This window comes from Filicampus tigris, chromosome 2 (genome assembly GCF_054856515.1).
Source record: "Filicampus tigris isolate MCC_2025a chromosome 2, RoL_Ftig_1.0, whole genome shotgun sequence".
Classification (NCBI taxonomy): domain Eukaryota; kingdom Metazoa; phylum Chordata; class Actinopteri; order Syngnathiformes; family Syngnathidae; genus Filicampus; species Filicampus tigris.
This window is the reverse complement of record NC_141218.1, coordinates 30,400,167-30,424,689: the sequence shown is the minus strand read 5'-3', so window position 1 is coordinate 30,424,689 and position 24,523 is coordinate 30,400,167. Positions and strand designations below refer to the sequence as shown.

Below are 24,523 nucleotides of genomic sequence, written 5' to 3'. Positions count from 1 at the left end.
TAAGTAGTCATTATTAATTTATTGCACGTCTTTGTGATACACATATTGCATGTGTCATTATTGCAAGTACAATATTTTTTCGATATATTGTGCAGCCCTAATGCAGAGTGCCAGTGTGCACTCTAAAAACAGTTGAGTTAAAAATAAATAACAATTTGGGGTCAAAAATGGAACAATCCACTATTTGGGTCAATTTGACCCAACTTTCTGGGTTGTTTGTGCAGGAAATAACCCAAAGAATGGGTAGTTTTGTACAAAACAACCCCTAAAATTGGACTGTTTTGTGCAAAGCAACCCAACTGTTTTTAGAGGGTAATAGAAAATGTAGAAAGAAAGCATGTAGTTCAACCTTGGAATTGATTTTGTAGACCCCTGGTAGTACAAGCCGTGTTTATCATGTTCACGTGACGTGAGGGGAAAAGAATTAGTTTTTAATTCTGTATTTGAGAGGGACTCACATTAGGATTGAGAGGGAAGGCCATGGCACACACCCTGCGGCAGCAGGGATTTTAGATTCTGAGAAGCTTTTAAGCCAATGTTCATCACAGCAGGCCTTTCCTTTTTGTTTTAAAGCCTTCTCTTTCTTTCTCGACTGTTGACTGCATGTCTTCTCTTCCTTTCCTTGTTTTCTCACCGTTGCCCTCCCTCTGGCATCCACAGCATGCATCCTTCTTCTTTTCTGCTATATCTCTTGTTCTCTCGCTCAGTATTCCTTCTAAAATGTTGCTGTTATTTTCAATAGATTGTCAGCAGCATGCCTCCATAACCCATCACGATAGTCTTTCAGGAGTGGAGCTAAAAACACATTAGGCACAACAGCGCACTATTCTTGTATGCGTTGTCCCTGGCGCTGACATTATACACCCAAATGAAACATTTTGTGAAAATTTCAGGGCAAGCAATTTTTAAACTATTTTTCTTATTGTTAACCAACCCTGATTGAGTCAGATAGACTACGCTGTGATTAGACAGGTTTTTCTTGTTTTAGGGTACCGCATGTACAGTAGGTACTGCAGTGCTCAAAATAAATGAGTATATGACATCATTGAACATACTGCTATCAGAGTTTTGAGGATGAATAGACTCACATGCGGTTGATTTCTAGTGAAGTAGATTATGGTCTGTGCTCTTTTTCTCCCCAACATTTCAATAGTAACACATCTCATTTGTAATCAGTGGCCCACCTTAGTGGGAGTATTTGTAGTCTCGTCTAATATGCCAAAGAAATTGTTTACTCTGAAAGGCAACACAGGGTTTTCGAACACATCTGTTTGGGTGTACTTATTTATGGTGAAGTCAACACAAACATTTTTTTTTTTAAGAATATGTTCTATGCAAGCCCACTAGTTGAAACAGGGCATTCTGATAAATATTGCGATTGTGGAATAAGTGTTAATCCACTCGTTTTTAGCCATCCCTGGGGGCGGCCATTTTGTCTTCTGTCGACTGAAAATTACATCACAAGTGCTCACAACGCCCAATCACGGCGCAGATTCAAAAAACAGGTCAGCCATGATTGGTCGTTGTGAGCAGTTTTGATGTCATTTTCAGTCGACAGAAGACAAAATGGCCGCCCCCAGAGATGCCTAAAAACAAGTGCATTTTGCTGCTTAATTTATATTCCACAAACGCAAAATTAATCAGAATACCGTGTTTCAACTAGTGGGCCTGCTGGGAACATATTCTTGAAAAAAAATATGTTTGGCTTGACTTCCGCTTTAAAAAAAAAAAACATACACTCAATATTCATACATTTCATATTTCCATTGCATTACTAACATCTGCATCAATTAACTCAAAATGTCTACTTGTATTTGACAAGAATAACCAACTGGCTTAGATTTTGTTGCATTTGATCGGTGACATTATCATCTGTATTTGTTTCCTCATTAGTTCCAGATGCTTTATATACTTTGTTTTATGTGGAAGTTGTACTTTTCCGGAGGAGACTTTTTAATGGTTTATGTTCATTATATTAGTAGAGATACAGTAGTAAATTGAGATGATGAAGAGTTATAGAAAAGTAATAACTTGTGGGCTTTCTTTAACAAAAGGTTACTAGCAATTGTGCCTGTGCTCTGTGTGTAAAGTAATGTTTCGAGAGAGAAAGAAAGGTGTTATCAATTAAGAAGGAAACATAACGACATTAACATCATTCACACCAACAGGAGAAGATTCTGTAATTTAATTCTGTAGGGTAAAATTATGGACCAATTTGTGAGGGCCTAAACCAATTTGCAAACATATATCAATTCAAATTTAATTATGAAAGTCATGTATTCATGGGATACAGAGATGGAACTGGGGTGTGATAGACAGTCTCTAGATGCTCAGGAGTATTGCTGATTACTGATTAGTACTTGTTTATATATTTATGTTTACTATTGTTTGATACTTTCTTTTTTGTTTTTGTTGCCTTTTTGGATTTGTGTAGGTTCTTGTCTATGTGGATTTGTATTGATGGTATATACTGGTATTTCTTTTAATATTTATTATTTTATACTATTACACTGTAGTGATTGGTTATCATCCATCCATCCATTATCTATACCGCTTATCCTCACAAGGGTTGCGGGCGTGCTGGAGCCTATCCCAGCTGTCTTGGGGCAGTAGGCGGGGGACACTCTGAATTGGTTGCCAGCCAATCGCAGGGCACACAGAGACAAACATCCGCACTCACAATCACACCTAGGGGCAATTTAGAGTATCCAATCAACTTACCATGCATGTTTTTGGAATGTGGGAGGAAACCGGAGTACCCGGAGAAAACCCACGCAGGCACGAGGACAACATGCAAACTCCACACAGGAAGGCCAGAGCCGGGATCGAACCCACGACCTCTGAACTGTGAGGCGGACGTGCTAACCAGTCGACCTCCGTGCCGCCTGGTTATCATTATTACTCTTATTATTATAGTTAGTATTAATCTTATTGTGCAGAAGAACAGATATATAAATTCGGAGAATAGGGTGTAACCGCTACGTTACATGCACAGTATGATTTGTTTTGACTCACTTCTGCATTGCTTGACACAAGGGAATGAAAAGTGGCCCTGAGTGTTTGTGACACGCTCGGTTTGTAAAAGGTATTTTCCAAAAGCATTCGTGATGAATAAGATGGTCACAGTAGCTGTCACATTGACAATGTCAGTTGAGTTAAACTAAATTTGACTAATTTATGTAAACTACAATGTAGATCTCAACTATACTACAATCACAAACCACTTGGTCGGTGTCATTAGTGAATAGTTTTAGAAACATGGAAAATGGAGTACACTTAGAAGTACAATATAATATATATGTGCATATTTTAACATGCGGTCGACTGATTAGCACGTTCGCCTCACAGTTCAGAGGTCGTGAGTTCGATCCTGGCCCTGGCCTCCCTGCGTGGAGTTTGCATGTTCTCCCCATGCCTGCGTGGGTTTTCTCCGTGTACTATGGTTTCCTCCCACATTCCAAAAATGACATGCATGGTAAGTTGATTGGACTCTCTAAATTGCCCCTAGGTGTGATTGTGAGTGCGGATGTTTGTCTCTGTGTGCCCTGCGATTGGCTGGCAACCAATTCAGGGTGTCCCCCACCTACTGCCCAAAGACAGCTGGGATAGGCTCCAGCACGCCCCGCGACCTTTGTGAGGATAAGCGGTATCGATCATGGATGGATGGATATTTTAACATACAATAAATAGTAGTGTTCTGGTAGCGCCAATGTGGTGATTGGGCTAAATTTGCCTAAAAACTGGACATGTGCTGGGTTGTGGTTGACATTGTCTGACTTGCCTTCTATCCTTATCCAATGCAATATCCAGATGAACACTGCTGTCATGCATTTGGAGTGATTTCACAATATTTGTTTAACTTGAAGTCAGGGCTGTGCAATTAATCGAAATTCAATTACAATTACGATTATTATACTCTACGATTATAAAATGGCATAATCGTAAAAAACGATTATTAATATGCATTTATATCCAACGCACTTTGTTTACTTTGTTTACACAAGGAAATCATACTTGAATTTATACATTTGCACCTATTTTATTTTATAATAACTAATTTGATAAATTTTGTTTGGTCCAAAGGGAGCTTACATAGTGTTTCAAATAAATTAATTTGCCTTTATATTTTTTACGTTTAAACATTTTCTTGTTTTGCACCCAAAAAAATCAATGATCGTTTGAATGATCGTGAATTCAATTATTACCAAAATAATTGTGATTAATATTTTTTTCATAACCGAGCAGCCCTTCTTGACTCCTATTCAAGGCTGCTTTAAAATGTTTTGCCCAGTTTGCCCCTATTTTAGTGTACACAAATTCTGCTTCATCTAGTCGCTTGCACTGTCTGTGTCTATATGTGCTTTCCATGTTTGCTGCATAGAGAGCTGTGGCTCCAAACCAGCTGCTTCAGCTTAAGGCCAAGCACTCGCAGCCTCATCTCCAGTCACCAGCCAAGACCCAGCATCAGCAGCCCTCGTCAAGCAGGAGATCACACCGCACCCTGCCTAAAGACCAAACACAGCTCCTGTCCCTGCAGCATGACAACAGACACAGGGAGAGAGAGAAGGACCGAGAGAGGCAAAGAGAAAAGCCAGAAGCATCTGTCCAAAAGCTAATGGCTAACAGCGGGCACACTGGCGCTCCTGCCGCTACGGCCGCTGCTTCCTCGTCCAGCTACCCCGCAAACTGCCAGCGCTCAGCGGTAAAGCCCTGCCTTCCTTGGCTATCAAACACCTTTTTATCACTGCCATCACCACGTTGTGTTACATGCTGTCTGTCCTTGGTGTGGCCTTGTCTGTTCACAAATCACTGAACTTCTCTTTTGATGCTCATGCTTCCACCTACTGCCCTTACCCCCAACCTTACCCCTCCCCCCTGTGAAGAAACAGAAAGGACTCCCTTAGTCAGTCTTGTAACTAACACCCTTTTCTGCTGCTCAGTTAGTAAATTGCGACTTCTCTAAGTGGCTTTTGCCGTAAAATTGCACGTTCACTTTATAATTATACATAAAATGGTTTTTAAATGTTGTTAACTGTTTCGGGTAAGGGAATGGTATATGCCAGCATAAAACCATTTATTGTTTGATGAAACAACACCATTGTACTGTGTTATTATCATCTTCATCAACTCATCAACTTCTCCATTGAGTTTTAGGTCCAGTGGTTCTCCTCCTATTTGGGGTTGCCAGAGTTTTCTCACCCTACGGATGTTAACAATACTGAGGCATCATGATTGGACCCACTTATACTACACACTCACAGGCACAATCTGCTTCGTATTTTAGATGGATTTCCAGGACTCAAATATAGCCAGGGTGCTTTTAGCTGCTGGCCTGCCCAACGAGATGCACTCAAGACTCGGCTCTGGTAGCAGTTCTAGTCCTTGTACTCCTGCCATGCAGAGAGCTCACTTTAACCAGGTATTACACAGTCCTGTCTTGAAAATTCACTGCAGTGCGGTCTTATTTGTGCAGATTTGATTTGTTCAAATTGGTAAACATTTCCAAGAAAAAAAATGTTCTTGTGTAAAGCATTTGTTAAAAAAACACAGTTATAAAACACTCAGGGCTCTATTTTCGTGACCTCTGCATGTCTGGCACGAAGTGTGCCGTAAATCTGCACTGAGGCGGGTTAGATTGGGTGTTGGTCAATGTTGGTAATTTAATTTGAAAAAAGGTCAGTTTGCGCCAATGTGGGTGTGACCACAGCTGACTCCATTCTACGCCAATCAAAGTGGCTCCTCTCATTCCCTTTAAATGTGGCGCACTCACATCTCGCATGGGAGACAGATTCTGCTCAAAAGGAATCAGGAAATGTGACTGGAGCATTGACACTGCTTTTTCCCAATGTGGCGCCAGACAATGTGAGCGGGTTTCATCATTAAACACAGAATGAGCTACTGGCTACTTAAATATGTCCACAGACCTCATGTATCTGCCCCCTCCCCACTAGTGTGCCACCCCCGCCACCCCTCCAAAGTTGCATGCAGTCCATTCGGATGATGTAAATAATTTAGTAATGATGATAATAATAATAATACTACTAGTAATAATAATGCATTTATTTAACTGGTTTTAGCAATGATTTAAAGGATTTGATGCCTACTGTTGTCATATTTACTGTATCTGATAACATCCACCACACATGTCCGTGGAGCTTGCCAATCTGTTTGTCTGCACCTGGATCAAATTCACCAAAATCATGTTGCACACTACCTCACTCCAAACGTTACATGTCTATGAAAATAGAGCCCGCAGTGTTTAACTTAATGGCAAAGGTGTAATGCAAAGATGAATTATGTTGCACACTTCTTTGACAAGTGACAAAGCACATGGTGAAGCCGGACTAAAGCATTAACACACAGCTGTATTATTGCTTCTTTAAATGTGCATCTGTTTGGTTTGAGAAATTATCAGCATTTTTTCTACACACCAGTGTCTTATTTTGGTATGAGTTTAGCGAAAAGCCCCCCCCCCCCCCAAAAAAAAAAGACAAAAACTTTTTCGCAGTCTTGACATCACGGTTGATTGTGATTTGAACACAATTCTTTTATTCACGACTTTTTTTTCCCAGAAAGTTTCGGTCAAATTCATAAGTTGTACAAGCCATGGGGCATTCAATTTAGAGGTTCCACAGAACGGTACTTCAGAATGCATACATTAACATCATTGTGTATGTGTTTTCTTTTCCCCAGAATGCCAATTTGCGCTCTAGTCGAGTTGCCCCTCACAGCAGCTCTATGTCAGATATGGCTATCTCAGCTTTGTCCCCTTTCACACCCGTGTCACCCTCTGATGATGTCTTCTGGGACTCTGAAACGCCACCCAAGGTATTACCTGTATTTGTTTTTGTTTTTTTAACTGCCCGGGCTGTAAACACACTACGCTACTGCCGACCGTAATAAAAGCCATACATAGGGCATAGTTTGTTGTGTTTTCTCATGAATGCAATCACATAGCAAGCTGCCATCAAAACCAGAACGTTTTTGTTCCTTGATGTGAACCCCCTCACGATGTATTGTGTTTTTGTGTGTTCTAAGCAACCTGTGTCCACCATCATTTTGGCCTGAATGAGTGTTTGTATTTGCAGAAAGTATGTGTCCTTTGTTTTTTTTTATTAACAAATCATCTGCGTTATATACACACCACATACTTTCTCTCTCCGCTCTTTTGTGTGAAATATACCTGCTGTCCTTCTAAGTTGTAACAAAATATGCCATTAAGTGTATTTACTAACAGAACAGCATGTGGATTTAATTGGACAACTAATAACTACAACAGCAACAGGAGAGGAAATAGAGCTGTCTGTTTGCTATGTTATGTTGTTGAACTAACAGGAATCCATATGGAGTCAACAGAGCAGTTAATAACTCAATCTCTCCTGTGATTGCAATGTGGCTTTGAAAAAGCACCAACAGTGTCACATAACCTTACACCACTGGGTGTGTGTTACAATGGGAGGGGAAAGCATGTTAGCCGTTTGGAAAATCTTATATTTCTGTGGAAATTGGTCATAAAAGTTAGTCAAATGCGTGGGGCTTGTGCTTGAGTTGTTGGGGGTGTAGAAAACAATAGTCAATGTCACACCCTTGGGGTGGACACTGATTGGCTGTCTTTGCGTTTCGCATAACCTGATAGGCTCCTATTGTAGGTGGGAGAGAAACTTCAGGAGCAGAGAGAGGACATGAAAATGGAGGAGCATGTGAGAGTTGTTGGTCCGATGAATAGTAAATGTAAAAAAAACGCCCTGACGCCACTATTGATCAAGGCAGAGCGATATGCCTTCTTTGTAAGAAGGACTTTGCTTACCAAAGAAGCAGTTCAAGCCTAGCACATAAATGCAAAGTAACTAGCCGCGACTAAAGCCACAGCTAATGATAGCAAGGGAAGAAGCTAATGTAGCTTCACCAAAGTAACCTCGAGAACAGCCCGCGTATGAACAAGTCTGCGACTGACGGGCTGATGAATGTTCTTGCCAAGTGAATAGCGATGAACTGCAGGCCGATCAATACAGTTAAGGGCAAGGGATTCATTGAGATATTTCAAACAGCGTCCATCATATAAACCAACGTGCAGGACTGCAGTGATGACTAAAATGAGCAAGATGCATGACGGTGAAAAGAAAAGCAAGTTTGATGTTTTGGTGGGAGATTCGGACACATTTGCTATAACCGCAGATCACTGGACCTCAACTCGCAACCACGGTTGTTTGGGGGTGTCTGGAAACTTTATTGATAGGGAGTGGAACTTCAACTCATTTTACACAGATTGTCGTGAAAACAAAAAACAGGTACTTGGCTGATAAATGCGAAAAACAGTTCTTCAAGGTGGCAAATGACTGGGTAATTTAACAAAGGATATACACCATAAATACAGATACAGTACATGCATACAGACAATCGGGGGCTTTGAGGCTTTTCTCAGCAATTTTTAAGTGAGCTAAAAAAAAGTTTAATTAGATCAATTAATTACACATCATAATTTAATTTAATCACTCTTTTTTTAATCTCTTGACAGCCCTGAAAATAAATATGTTGCCTTTTAAACAAATAATATAAATAAGAAAAAAAATATATATATATATTTATATATATATATTTATATATATATATATTTATATATATATATTTATATATATATATATATATATATATATATATATATATATATATATATATATATATATATATATGTATATATTGTATATATATATATACTGTGTATATATATATACTGTGTATATATATATATATATATATATATATATATATATATATATATATATATATATATATATATATATACTGTATATATATATATATATATATATATATACTGTATATATATATATATATATATATATATATATATATATATACTGTATATATATATATATATATATATACTGTATATTGTTTTTTTACTTTATTTGATGTATATGATTTATATGATTTATTTACTGGTTGACCCTCCTTTGGCGGCAATAACCTCAACCAAACATTACCTTAAATTGCAGATAATGATCAAGGTGAATTTTGGACCATTCCTTTTTCAAAAACGGTTGCAGTCAAGCAAAATTTGTGGGATGTCTGGTGTGAATAGCTCGCTTGAAGTATTGTAAAACATACAATACCGGTGAAACAATGCTAACAGATTAAGTTCTCTAAATAAAAAATTAAAAGACTATTAATCATCTCACAGCAGAAGAGGACAGTGGCTGACTTTTTCAGACCTCTACGGAGGGAGATGAGTTTGGTTGACAAGATTGTTTTTGTTTTAAGGGATCGACCGATCACAGATCCCCTAAAAGTAAAGAGATCGGCCCTGATTCTGATCCCGGCCGATTGATTGCCGCACCTCTCCTCCAGAATACAGGTTTTCTTCTTATGAAGCCATTCTGTTGTTAATTTGCTTTTATGTTTTGGATTATGGTAATTTGGATCATCTTTAAGATGTCCTTAAAGAAGCAGGGTCCAACTACTTCTCCAGCATCATCAACAACAGTCCAGGAAACTCCAAAAAGCTTTTTCACACAATAAACCATCTCCTCAATCCCCATGAATAATCCCAAACAAATTCCACAGCAGATCAGTGAAGCAGGTTCCTCACATGTTTCAAAGACAAGATCCACTCCATCTGGTCCCAGTTCTAAAACTCTCCTGCTCCATCTCTGCCATCTGCTAGCATTCAACCTGCTTCCTTCAGAACCGTTTCCGCTGTTTAACAGAGTGAGGTAGAGGGACTCATTAAAAAGATAAAGCCTTCCACCTGTCCCCTGGATCTCTTCCCTACTGTGCTCATCAAATCAAGCCTGTCTGACAAGATCTCTTATTACACATATTGTAAACCATTAATTACAGTCTGGCCATGTTCCCCATTCACTCAAAACAACAGTTATCTAACCCCTTCTAAAAAAAATAATCCAGCCTTAACCCAGAACTCTCCAACTACTGACCGCTTTCCCATATCCCGTGCAAGGTGCTTGAAAAAGCTGTAGCTGCACAATTACAAGACCATCTTCAACTTCACTCACCGTACGAAAAATTCAAATGTGGTTTCCGCACTGCCCACAGCACTGAGACTGCTTTGGTTAGGGTCATCAACGACCTTCTCATGTCCGCCAACACTGGTTCCTCCTCCTCGACCTTACTGCAGCATTTGACGCTGTCACCCACCGCATCCTCCTGACCACCTACACTCATACATTGATCTCTCCTACAATACTCTTGCCCGGTTCACCTCCCACAGTATCTCACCAACAAAACTGAGTATGTCAGCCTTGGATGTGTCCGGTCCAAAACAGCCCCCGTCATCTATGGAGTCTCTCAAGGTTCTTTTCAAGGACCCCTATTATTTATTTCCTACTTGTTGCCACTAGGTCATGTCATCAGCAAACATGGAATCTCCTTCTGTTGCTATGGTGATGACTGTCAGCTAGACTTAAGGACCGACCGTAACTCCACCTCTACCCCTTTCCATTCATTATCACCTTCACCTCCACACTCCTACTACCCTCTCCAGTTGCCTAGATGATATAAAGGTGTCCATGAGTCAAAACATGTTCCAGCTAAGCAGCTCTAAAACTAAAGACATTCTCATAAGCACTGCCCATCATGTCCAATCATCTTCCATAACCACTATTTCCTTTTCCGGTCAAGACATCCTCTCTCAACCACAGTAACCAACCTCGCTGTGAAACTCAACCCACATCTCAACCATTGGAATTCACATCATACATCTATACAAAACCTGTTTCTTCCATCTTAAAAACATTTCCAAGCTCTTCCATTCCCTGACTTTTGCTGATGCTTAGAACTCATTCACGCCTATGTTTCCTTCAGGCTTGACAACTGCAACAGCTTGCTTATTGGTATTCCCCAAAAAAATCTTCAAACGTTTCAATTCATCCAGAACGGTGCTACCTGACTCTCATGAAAATTCGCAAACATGAACACATCACTCCCGTTCTTCAGACCTCCCCTTAACCTCCAGAATCCGCTACAAAATTGCACTCTTGATCCACCTCTGCATCCATAGCAACACCCTAGAATACCTCCAAGACCACACATTCCCTTGGCACCTCTGGTCCCGCGGCACCAACCTCCTACTTCAGCCCCGAAAAATCTTTGTAGTGTGGGTGACCGGGCCTTTCTCCATGGCCCACCGCGTCTGGAACACCTCCCTGAGCATCTGAGAATTCCTCAGTCTCTGGACTCTTTTAAAAAGGGACTGAAGACATTTTAGTTCATCAGACCTTTCCATACTGCTGTTAATGTAGTTTCATTCTGTCTGATCTTATTGTTTTTAGATTTCGCCTATATGAACATTTCTATGTATTATTATTATTATTATTATTATTATTATCGATTCCATCCATTATCCAAACTGCTTATCCTCACGAGGATCGCGGGCGTGCTGGAGCCTTTCCCAGTTGTCTTCAGGCAGTAGACGGGGTACACCCTGAATTGGTCGCCATTATCATTATTATTATCATTATGATCACCATTATTATTATCATCATTATTATTATCACCATTAGTGTGGAAAAGAGGTGAAGAAGCATGTACAGGCAGGTTGGAACAGGGGGAGAAAAGTGTCAGGTGTGATGTGTGATAGAAGAGTTCAGCTAAAATGAAAGGAAAGGTGTACAAAACTGTGGTGAAACCAGCGATGTTGTTTGGTCTTGAGACAGTATCACTGAGAAAAAGACAGGAGGCAGAGCTGGAGGTGGCAGAGATGAAAATGCTGAGGTTCTCTCTGGGAGTGACCCGGAAGGATAGGATCAGGAATGAGTGATCAGAGGGACAGCACATGTTAGAGGTTTTGGAGATAAGGTCAGAGAGGTTTGGACATGTCCAGAGGAGAGAGAGTGAATATATTGGTAGATGGATGCTGAGTTTTGAATTGCCAGGCAGGAGGCCTAGGGGAAGACCAAGGAGGAGGTTTATGGATGTAATGAGGGAGGACATGAAGGTAGTTGGTGTGAGAGAAGAGGATGCAGAGGACAGGGTTGGATGGAGGCAATTGATTTGCTGTGGTGACATCTGAAGGGAAAAGCCGAAAGGAAAAGAAGATTATTATCACCATTATTATGATCACCATTATTATTATTATTATTATCATTATGATCACCATTATCCATCCATCCATTACCGATACCGCTTATCCTCACAAGGGTCGCGGGCGTGCTGCAGCCTATCCCAGCTATCTTCGGGCAGTAGGCGGGGGACACCCTGAATTGGTTACCAGCCAATCGCAGGGCACACAGAGACAAACAATCATCCGCACTCACAATCACACCTAGGGGCAATTTAGAGTGTCCAATCAATCTACCATCCATGTTTTTGGAATGTGGGAGGAAACCGGAGTACCCGGAGAAAACCCACGCAGGCACGAGGAGAACATGCAAACTCCACACAGGGAGGCCAGAGCCGGGATCGAACCCACGACCTCTGAACTGTGAGGCGGACGTGCTAACTAGTTGTCCACCGTGCCATCACCACCATTATTATGATCACCATTATTATTATTATAATTTTTCATTGTCCTGTTGCATCACCCTGAGGGAGGTAAGCACACCCTTGCCATGATGCTCCCTCCACCATGCTTCTCAGTTGGGATAAGGTTCATAGGCTAAATACTCAATGGTGTGAACTGATTCCACTGGACTCCTCCACTCACCCACAAAATACTAGGGATATGTTGCACCTAAAAGGTAAATATAGGAAATTGAAAGGTAATCGTTTCAGTATATGTTATAGAGGACCGCATATATGGAATGAGCTAGAAAATGATTTAAAAGAATCGCCCACATTCTCCATATTTAAAAGAAATCTGAAGCGCAAGCTACTGGAGAGCCATATATCTGATGGTTTTGCAGCCTAATTCTTATAGGGTTAATTCTTCTCATGCATATGGATCACTGAGGTTACGACGGTTATCACAATGTAAAGTGTACTGAACATGGTGTGCTGCAGTTGTCTTAGGACAACACCGGAAATTATGATTTGTATGTCCTTTTCCTCATAAACTGTGAGGCGCTTGTCTGGCACTGCAAACTTTTGCTAATCATATATAAATGAACTTGAATATGGCAGAGCTGTAATACATTGTTAGGTGGTGGTGTGTTGGAGCCCGGTTTATAAGCTTTAAGCTTCAGAGGCAGTCCATTTTTCACAATGTAAAACAATATTGTGTTTCTGATTCAACATTGTGGAAATAAACTTCACTGAAGTGAAGTGAAGGTTTTGTTGTTGGGGTGTAGTGCCATTTTTCCTCATCTCTTAGTATTTTGTTTTCCTCTCAAACATCCCCGAAATATTGCTGCACTGCAACCGTTTTTTTAAAAGAGGAAATGTCCTAAATTCATCCTGATCCTTGTGCACATCCGATGTGCAACTACAGGAAACAGTTGGTTGAGGTTATCGCTGCCGAAGGAGAGGCATCCAGTTATAAAATCTAAAGTTTCACTTACTTTTTCCTCCCTGTCCTGTGAGTATTTATGTATTATGCTCTATATAGATATGAAAACATAATGTATTATTGTTTGTGGTATTGGTTTAAGCAGACTCTGTTTATTCTTGTGATTTAGATTTTTAGAATTTCAAAGCCTTCACATACTTTGTCCTCCCACTGTATACAGGATATGGGAAAACTTGCAATAAGGATATGAAATCAGCTCACTTCCTTTGATATTAGTTGTCTCTTCCTCTCTGAGCCGAGGCCGTGTGACCTTGGAGATTTGAAACCAAAATATCACCAGATACTTATGTTGACAAAAAGTACCTATTTGGATAGAATGGGAAGCATTTTCAGTACCATTATAGTGCCAATATGGTAACATTACTATATATACAGTAGGTATAAAATTGAGACATTGCATTATTCGTATTATCCATACCAAACAGTGTACAAGACACCAAGGGCTCTATTTTCAGAGGCAACGCACATGTGCTTGGGCGTAAACACTAGTGCATTTTTTGAAGGTGCAAGCCTCCTTTAGTATGTTTGGGAAATTAAGATTATCTGTAAAGGTTATAGTGTATTTTAAGTTCACTCTGAAATTTTACCCAAATGCTCAATATCCCAAACTTTGTGAGAGTCTGCTGGAAGCAGTACAACCGGTGATCCGTGGACCCGTAGTTGTCTAATTGTTGAAGAGTTCAGTGAATAATAAATATATTTTTAGAAAGATTGTATGACATTTACAGAAGTAGGATTATTTTACTCAAATGTGACTGAGACCTTTATCTACCAAAACCACAGAGGGCAACTGGATTTATTTTTTTCTCAAATTCCACTTGTTTAACTAGTGTAATTCATTGTATTTTAATAAGAGATCTCGCTCCTAGTTGCATTGTTAAAGTTACTGCATGACGCTGTTAATACAAACTTTACAGACTTAGTTTCGAATTATGAGCCTCTCTATTGTTTCAGTGGGCATTTCTTAACGTTTTTGTTGTGAAACATGCTGTTTGTTCCGGAAATTATTACTGAAAGCTCATATTTGCCTCTAAGTACAATAAAGACCATGATGCAATTTAAAATGTCATTTCTGCTGTTTGCATGAAATTGCACCTTCACCCTCCCAAAGTGTGTGGGAGGAAAATAAAGGCTCCTCGGGCTCGATCAACAATATGCAGGGTATTAAAGGACCCCAAAAAAGTTGTGAATCACTGTGTTAGAGTCAGAGTTTATATGGAGGTGATCAATTTCATATGTAAAATTGTTTTGCTCAGGAAATGCCACACATTTAGTGGCAAGACCATTGTACTAAGAACTGTACTTGCAACACTGAGCCAAATAATATGTGTGCAATCTACATTTGCAATGAAAATTGTTCCACTTATCAGGTATTTTCTTTCCAGTTTGTTCAAATTGATTGACAGATTGTTTTGGTTCTGTGCAATGTAATAACATGTACTGATAAATGGTATTTTCCAGGTCCCAGAACGTACTACCTCGAAGTTCTACTGCAGAGAACTGGTGAAGGGACACAATAGGGCGGCATCCAGGTAGTATCAGGATGCTTCTATATTTTTGCTATATTTCTGATATGTCGGAAATGGTTCCGATTTAAATGGTTTACTTTGAATGATTAAGGCAACTGAATCCACAGTAAAGCCTTTTACCTTTTATTTTTTAATGGCTAACTTAAGCTTATATTGTCACTTATGTCTGCCAGTGTTTTATATCTTCTGTGATATAATTAATGAATCTTAAGAGATGTGTTTTTTAATGAAATAAATATACTATAGAAGGATTGTAGTACGTACATACTTTGTATAATCGTAAAACAGAAAATTCTGTATGCTGTATCAGTTTGGGTCAAACCAACGGCTAAATAACACAATAAAAAGAGTCTGCTCACATTGATTGTAATTCATGCAGTTGAAACATTGCTGCAAAGATGATGATTAAGCATTGAATTTGCCCATGTCATAAACCTTCTGTATTGTTGGGGTTTATGGTTAGAGGACAATCAGCTGTGGGTTAGTTCTCAAATCTTGGTTTTGATTAAACCAATGCTGAGGAAATCAGCAGTGCCTAACACTCCAAGAACTACAAATCTTTATATGTGATTGCAATTAATTTCCCTTTTTCACTCTGCTTGTCTGTGTGTCTCTCTCACCATCTAGCGGCAGTCCTGTGCTCATGACGGATAAAAGTTCAAGGTCTGTGTCTCACGGGGTGTCTATCAGCACTAACAATCCAGGTCAGTTTCTCTCTGAGGTTTCTTTTTGTAATTTAAGAAAATAAATAAATAAATATTGTTATTGTTAAAATCAATTATTCTGTTCTCTGATCTTTTTCTTTTGTTTACATTCATTGCTACCTGGGTCACACAGGAAACAAGAAGAAATTAAAGTAAAAGTAAAGTTACAAGGAAAAATGTTGCAGCACAAATGCAGCAGTATATTGTGTAATGTCATTAAATATTTGTTTAAAATGATTGATGATGAGGCAAGCAATTTGTGTACAGTATTTTTTTGTGACCAACAGTTTACTCAATATACAGTGCAAACACCTGTTTATAAGTGTGTAAAATTCTAATGATATCCAATACAATGAATTAATTGTTACTCTAGAAAGATAGTGAGTCTTACTTTGAGCTACTGACTTAACCATGTTTATTATTGTAGTTGTTATCTGCATAATTGTCAAACTGCACAGTGTTAAACTGCAACCACTTAGTCCGAGCTGCCTTCTGTCTTGTTAAACTGACAGTTGGAAATAAAATGTGATCATCTCAGTTTAGCTTCAGGCCCCTGTTTGAAGCAGCATCCAGTTTTCAAGATTGCCTCAGAGACTTACTGCTTTCTGTATTTTATGTAGTGATTATGGAAACATAAATATTTGTGTCAGAAATCTGCTTTTGTTAGAAAGGCTGTTTGTAGTAATAATAAATAATGCACTGTTGGTAAGTGAATGATGGATTAGTGGGGCACCTTTCATTAACTACAAGAAAACAATTGTAGAACTCCATCCAAGCCAGCCTAAGATTGAATTTTGCACTCATAAAATGTTACTTGTAGAACAACAGACTTGCTTTGTCTTCCTATCAGAACTGTAACTAATTTGAGTTTTTGTGCTGTAGATCACTTCAAGCTGGAGAGTCCACATGTGCAGCAGCGTCTTCAGCAGCACAGGCGGCAACAAAATGATGTCACTGGCAGACATTTACAAGTAAAACATTCTTGAATCTGTAATACGTAACGTTAGAACTGTAGACTATCACATTGTCTTGTTTAAACAAAGCATCCCAAAGGTAGAGAAGAAAGAGATCATCATTAAAGTCCATATGGAACCATTTAGTACTGGTAAATGAAGCAGTACAATACATTATGCCAGACATCTTTATCATCACAAACACTTGCACTCACAGTTGCATCCAAAATACCAATGTCTATGTCAGTCTCTGCTTTTATGGTCTTTTTTTTTTTTTAATCTGCTGGCATACTGCATTTTATCTCATCTGTTTGCAGGGTGTCAAGACTGTTCTGAGCCCATTCAACAAGGCCACTGAATATTCCTCCTCCAGTGACGAGTTTGGGAGTAGTGATGAAGAAGAGAGGACCAGGTGAGCTATTATACATCTCTATCTGTAATTTATAACTACAAAGAGGATGTTTTTTAACTACTGTGAAATAAATGGATTAACCAGCATTTATAATGGGGAAAATTATTGAGAAACTGTGATCACAGTTGTATCTTAGCTCAGTGTTTTTCAAACTTTTTTGAGTCAAGGCACATTTATTTCATTGAAAAAATTCCGCGGCACACCAGCAGCTGAAATTGTGGAGGAAAAAAAAAGCTTATTTTAGCAACATAAGTCCTATATTGTTTATATAAGCATTTTTTAACATTGAAGAATGACATTATATTATAATGTCTTGAATAGGAATTAGATTTTAAGAAAAAGAAATAAGTATTTTATAATATTTTATAATGATACTTAGTGTGAAACATGGGCCTGTTTGGATAAACGTGAGTCAATAATTCCCTTGTCTCTAAACAAAGACAGTTATTTACCTGCTGCTGCTGCTACCTGCTGGTATGGAAGAGTACTACAATGTAGTAAAGACTGCCACGGCACACCTGACAATATAGTGTGCCGTGTCACAGAGTTTGAAAAACACTGTCTTAATTAATACAAGTTATGAAAATGTATTGCTGACAAAAGCTAACCCAGGCCAAAAACAATTCAGTCACCATCTAAAATGAATCGTAGTATAACAAAATATGGGCTAATGGTTCTTTTTTGATGCCCTTACAAAGGGCCTTGAAGATACAGTAGCCTAGATTTTGATGGCCATCCAGTGTTCATTACCATACTAAATTAATGACGGAGTAAAACTTGTCTTCATTGGTCATTTCGAAACACATACATGATGACTGAAATGAAATTAATTTAAATTTTGTATTTAACGAATGCTATTACATACAAATAATGAGAATAATAAGGATAATTATAGTAATTGTAACATTGGTCAGTGTCAAATTTTAATCAGAGATGGCTTTGTGTGTCCCTAAACATATTTTTGACACCAATCTAATAAATAAGTAAGTTAATTAATTAATTAATTAAGATATTTACAGTGGTACCTCTACTTACGAATTAATTGGTTCTGGAAGAAATTATTTAACTAGAAAATTGTGTAAGCCTGTTTTCCATGTAAATGCCCTAATCCGTTCCAGGCCCCCCAAAATTTAGACAAATGTTTTATAAAACATAAAAATGTATCAAAACATGTAACAAATAAATGTTACAATTAGATTAGATTATTGCACAATAAATGAGAATTGTGCATAATGTAAAAAACAAAGAATAGAGTAAAGAATAAAAGTGATGGTCATTAACCTTTTAATTGTTGTCCTCATCGCTTTTTGCCCTCTTTGGTTCATGTTCTCTCTCAGAAGTGTTTTTTGCCCGGCGCTTTGTAAAGAACTTATTTAATAACGTGACGACTGCCGATACATTACGGTCATATTCTTTGGCGAGATCAAACAAACGCATTCTCTTTTTCATACTTTTCTATTATCTCTTGCTTTGTTTGTATGGACAAAAAAACAATTTTCCTCTTTTTTTCCTTTCCTCATTTCCCCATCACTTTCTTGGGCTCCAGAGCGAATACTGTAATTCACGTAAAACTATCAGAACACCTCAGGGCCCGAGGGGCGAATGACGAGGACGCTGTATAGACATATCTATCACATATATATATATCTACCTGTCTATCTACACGCATAGAGACATACGGTCGAGGTCCTGCTTAGCCAATGGGATGCCAGGAAGATGCTAGGTAATAGCCAATGGTAGAGCAGCTATGAGTATTTTGCGTTCAGTAAACTCTGGAGCTGCGAGTAGCAGCCCATACTGTATTTTTACCTTTCGTACCCTGAAATGTCTTTAGTAACAAGAGGCAATATTTTCCTGTTGAGGCGCTTCGTAACTTGAAAATTTCGTGTGAAGGTCCGTTCGTAAGTAGAGGTACCACTTTTTTTCCAGCACATTTGGTTTTTGAGATTTTCTCTTTTTTTGTTTTGTTTTTTAAGTTTGACCTATAAAAGCTTGTACAATACGGATTTTACCATGCGTTATTTATATATAGGACATTCCAGAAAAAAAAAATCCACCTTGAACCTAACCCTTAATTAATAAATATTACTATATATATTACTATTAATATTATTATTATTATTATTATTGTTATTATCAGAGCTGGGCCGCGACCCTCCACCCTTGACTTGGATACCCTTCCGGTCGTGATTGACGCTAACGGCAGAGGCTTTTTAAAGATCATTAGCTGGCTAATTTACTATTCCAATACCACAATCCCTATAACAGCAGTTGTCGTTCGCGCCAACGCAGGAGTAGAAAGAAGCCTAAAAAGAAGCCTTTCACCAAGTAGGCTGAGATGATTTTTGGCCGCCTCGCGAGCACGTCACACGCATGAGGGCCGATTAGTGGGCCGGACTAAAATCAATTTCCGGCCATGCTTAGTCCAGCCATTTTTTAAAATTTGTTATAACACCCACCCAAACCACCCCACGCCCCATTTTGGTCACATCAAAATGTGATTGTACTAACTCGAACTAAGTAATGGCAGTGTTAGCTATTGAGTCGTGCAGTATAACAGTGCAAGTCTTTGCATTTGATACATGTTTGCAATCAAGAAGTTGCGGGTCCTTTTCTGGATATGTGAGTTCTCACTTTGACATGCCCATTATTCATTGCTTTTCATCTTGAAAACGTATTAATCCATTATTTAGGTGTTTTCTAATTGCTTCACGTCTTTCTGTCTTTCTAGTTGTGGCCTCCACAATGGAAAGGGAGAGAAATACTTTAAACAAATACCAGATGGCATTGTGCTGCAGCCTCATCACAATCTTAACCAGGTCTTTACACACACGCCCACACACACGCACATCATATATTATCTCTAGTTCATCTGCTTCAGATGTGACATGTTAGATTATATTATACTTTATAGTGTTAATATTTGCTCCACACAGGTTTCTCAGAGGACATCAGATGATACCTACATGCTGCCAGACCTTCTGCAGAAAATATCTTCAAGTGCTTCTCACAATGCACGAAGCCAGCAGCAGCGAACCCGAGAACAGAGTTATACACAATCACCCACAGCGCCGCGATCCCCCACACACCAGGAGCTACATGTGAGTGCATCTATTGTGAGAAGTAACATAACATTTTTATTTTTATTTTTTCATTGACACCAATATGTGTCTTCAATCTCTTTCTTTCTTCATTTTTGCCATAAATATATTGTACAATCCATTGTGTTGTGCAAATACATTTTAATCAAAATGAATTGTGTCTTCTTGGTCCAATGTAAAGTAGTAATGTTTATAAGGCATATGGAAATTTGAATTTTTAATTGCTTTCATAAAAATTGTTGGCCACCACCTAAAATGTTGAAGACGATTCCGTCCAGTGGCAAAGCCACAGCGTCTGTCTTTGGGATGCTGAATGAGTAATTATGGTTGACCTCTTGCAAAAGCGTACAACAATAAATAGTGAATATTACAGTAATTAATTACGGTAGTTCCAGGTGTAAATTAATGGGAAAATTGGACATGGTGTTTCGTTGTTGCCGGATAATGCCGGCGATTATACAGCTAATATTTAGCGTATAGCATACGCAGCAGCAGCCTTTACATAAACACTGTACACACATATGCATCATATGTTTACATAGACTGCTGAGATTAGATAGCCTTTCGTTGTTTGCCCATAAAATGCAGCGTTGTGTTTGTCATATATATTTTCTTTCTAAAGCAAGACAAGGTTAGCCAATCAATTGGTGTTCAGTAGCATGTTTTCAGTGACAGCTGCATTATTGTATTGTCTTGAACTTCTCAAAAATAAAGCTCTTGTGTAAAATAATACGAGATAATAATGCTTAAAGAGACAGGCTCCAATTCACCAATTCAATCACATTCAATAACCATTTTTTTTTAAATGCTGGTATAGTACCGTTTTAAAAACTCGAGTATTGTGCTACTATACTGGTACCGGTATACCGTGCAACCCTAACTACAATAGCTTTGTATTGCGCTTGCGCTGAACAAGAGTATGGTTCGTTATTGTGTGTATTATTAGTGTTTATAAAACCAGAGGCTCATGCAATGCAGCTTTAAATGGCCACAATTTTCCTCTTATTTTGTTTTTTCTCAGGCTTTCAGCAGTCCAGCTAGTAAAAACACTTCATCTTCCTCTTCCTCTTTCTTCTCCTTCATCGACCCAAGATTGATCCCTATATCTTCGCCACCACAGAGTCCAAGTGAGTATACTTCCAAACAAATATACAAGCTTTGTGTAAATAACTTTCAATTATAAAAGCAGGAGGTTGAGTGTTATAAAACAAAATGTTTTCAGTATGCAGTAAGGGTGAGCCAATCAAGAGAGAGAACCACAGGAAGGGCTCTGTAGTGAATGTGAACCCAACCAATATTCGACCACAGAGTGACAGTCCTGAGATCCGCAAATACAAGAAGAAATTCACCACCGAAGTGCTCTGTGCTGGACTGTGGGGTGGGTCATTTTCTTTTTGCTCAAAATCATATTAAACTGTGATACAGTATGTAACCGCTTCGATTGCCGGCGAATGAAGTCGGCGTTTGCTGTGTTCACACCCACAACGGGGCAAAACAGACGTTTTTAACTTTGCCAAGCTGCGTGGGTCTGCGAAAAGACCAAAACCTGGACTGGCGCACCTCTGCGCAGAATTAGACCACATCTCACGCCAGTCTTCTACTGGCACAGAAATAGAGCCCTTTGTCTTTTTTAGATAGAGGCTGAAAGTCAATATTTTGTTATCTTTCATCATAATATGTGTGAAGCTTGATGTTGTCAAGCCTAACACATCTACCCTGTCATAATCAAATCTCAATTGTTATAAAACAGGGTTTGGGATTACCCCTAAATGGCGGAATTTTGCCCCTAAAATTTGAGACTGTTATTTTTCATCGATGTGCGCATTTGCGACCAGTAAATATGCAGATTTAGAAAATATATATATATTCTTGAATATTTTTTTGTTGCTAACAAACTCCTGCTCCACATTTTGGCCCATTTATCGGGCATGTAGTAAAAATGAGTGGAAACGTTCATAGAAATCAAATAGTGCGGATTAACTAAGTCAATTACGGCGAAACAGCGCAACATCCACTCAATAAAATGCATTAAAATTTGTATTGAAGTTTTGGGGGTGAAATGGGGAAATCTCAACGTGCCCTTGCGGTGATATTGGCTCATATACAGTACATGATATAGATGTACATTTTCTTGTGTAGAATGATATGAGTTGTGTGTTTTGATTGGGTTTGCTCTGCAGGAGTGAATCTGTTAGTGGGGACAGAAAATGGTCTTTGGCTGCTAGACCGGAGTGGTCAGGGGAAGGTCTACTCACTCATTAGCAGAAGAAGGTTTCAGCAGATGGATGTGCTGGAAGGACTCAATGTGCTCATTACTATATCAGGTACACACACTGAAGATTTGTCAGTTGTATATTTAAAATTTGGGAAATTACCATAACTGCATTATCCACTTTCATGATACCATTAATGGTCTAGTTCAGGGTGAAGAAGAAGTTAACTTTGGAGACGTTTTCTGTAAACCAGTCCTGTTATGAGTAGTTAATTTGTGTAAAAGAAGGGTTGATTTTGTCTGTGTTTCAAGGTAAAAAGAACAAGCTCCGCCTTTACTATCTTTCCTGGCTGAGAAATAAAATCCTCCGGAATGACCCAGAAGTGGAGAAAAGACAGGGTTGGACATCTGTTGGCGATCTGGAAGGTTGTGTCCACTATAAAGTGGGTAAGTAAATTAACATATGTGACTCTTCTTGAGAGTGCAAGCCAAGGCTGAGGGGAAGCTGTAGTTTGCTGTTTTACTTTATTTGTGCATTCAGTTTCAAGGCATTTGTGTCTCTTTGTACAGTGCGTTACGAGAAGATCAAGTTCCTCGTAATTGCTTTGAAGAATGGAGTGGAGGTTTACGCCTGGGCGCCCAAACCCTACCATAAGTTCATGGCCTTTAAGGTTGGTAATGATTTAAGCAGAGCTAGGCACTTTACCCTTTTTTGCTGTTCCGTCCTCCGTCCGCGACTTGGGTACCCTTCCATCCTCGTCCCTCCATCCTTATTCATAAAAATAATTGTCCTCCGACCCCGTCCGTCCTCGTCCTTTTAAAGCGCTTACGTCGTTACACTGCACCTAAACACCCCCCCCAACGTGTATCGTGCCAACTGGAACGATAGAGCAAGCCAGGGGACATCAGTAGAATATTTAAGATTCAGTAATAATGCTATACTATTGTGTTTTATTGCAGAACGTTTGAGTTTCAACGTAAGATGTTTTCAGTTTTTATAAAAAAATTATCGCGAAATAACGCAACGTGTCGTTTAAATGTATACGCTGGTAGAGATTTTTACGGTCTAAAGATGTCCCACACATGGACATACTTTGCATGCAAATGTATAAGGTACTAATGTTAACAGTTAGTTAACAAAACAAAATTGCGATCCCGGATTACATACACAAGACAGGCTGGCCGTGTTTTTGTCAGTCAGTGAAATCCCTTGTCCTTGACTCCTGTGGCAGCTGGGATAGACGCCATCTCCGTGGCTACCTAAATGGATGGCTATTTTTTCTAGAATGGTAAAATGTCATCGCTATTCCCTTGCGACGTACTCTATGCTTGGCCATCATCTCTGTAATAGCATAACAATACTTCTTCACAAATACAAAACTTGAATATAGGTGGACTAAACATGTATTGAGGTCAGTCCACAACCAAACTCTCCCTCATTGACAGACATGATCCATTCAGGCTATGAGACCCCCACTCCCAGGAGAATCTCATTCGAGCCGTGTCCCATTTCTTTGCATCCACCGTGGCTTGAGCTACTTTTATTTCCTTGCTCAGAAAAGACCAGGAATATTCTGCGTTTTGTAGGACTTATTGTACCTATTCCTGTGAGTCATAATCATTACATTTTCTCATCTCTTCAGTCTTTCAGGTCTTTACCACAAAAGCCACTCTCTGTTGATCTGACAGTGGAGGAAGGCCAAAGGTTAAAGGTCATCTATGGTTCCTCGTCTGGTTTCCATGCAATCGATGTAGATTCTGGCTCACCATATGACCTCTACCTGCCCACACATGTAAGTGTCCTCTCCTTCCATAAAAAAATCATAGTTCCATAGTTTGTTGAAACGATTGCACGACATCACCATAGTTTTGCAGGATGACACATTAAAATACAAAATTTGTCCACTAAAATCAGTCTTTATTAGTCCCACAGTGGGGAAATTCCATTTGTTCAGCAGCACACAATAATAATAATAATAATAATGATAATTATATAAAGGAAAAATTAAAAAATGTCATAAAATGTGTAAGAGCCACAATGTATGCGCCGTTGTGGATGTGTACTTGACTCACCTCCATTCAAAGTGGCTCCTGCACAAAAGTATGTTTATAAGGGACTGCAAGCAGACCTC

At 39.0% G+C, this 24,523-nt stretch overlaps 1 protein-coding gene across 6 annotated transcripts in view; it reads left to right on the top strand.

Annotated features, from left to right (window-relative positions):
• The window catches only part of LOC147152017 (traf2 and NCK-interacting protein kinase), an 80,562-nt gene that overhangs the window by 46,357 nt on the left and 9,682 nt on the right, over positions 1–24,523 (top strand). For 5 of the 6 annotated variants that reach the window (XM_086023436.1, XM_086023434.1, XM_086023433.1 and 2 more), the window contains exons 16-30: positions 4,382–4,702; positions 5,285–5,419; positions 6,694–6,828; positions 14,942–15,012; positions 15,637–15,713; positions 16,596–16,684; positions 16,984–17,078; positions 19,810–19,897; positions 20,015–20,179; positions 21,201–21,306; positions 21,402–21,557; positions 22,360–22,503; positions 22,704–22,838; positions 22,962–23,062; positions 24,035–24,184. In XM_086023436.1, the coding sequence (XP_085879562.1) occupies positions 4,382–4,702; positions 5,285–5,419; positions 6,694–6,828; positions 14,942–15,012; positions 15,637–15,713; positions 16,596–16,684; positions 16,984–17,078; positions 19,810–19,897; positions 20,015–20,179; positions 21,201–21,306; positions 21,402–21,557; positions 22,360–22,503; positions 22,704–22,838; positions 22,962–23,062; positions 24,035–24,184 (1,968 nt within the window). The remainder of the gene's footprint in view (positions 1–4,381; positions 4,703–5,284; positions 5,420–6,693; positions 6,829–14,941; positions 15,013–15,636; positions 15,714–16,595; positions 16,685–16,983; positions 17,079–19,809; positions 19,898–20,014; positions 20,180–21,200; positions 21,307–21,401; positions 21,558–22,359; positions 22,504–22,703; positions 22,839–22,961; positions 23,063–24,034; positions 24,185–24,523) is intronic. The other variant, XM_086023439.1, reaches the window with a different exon arrangement.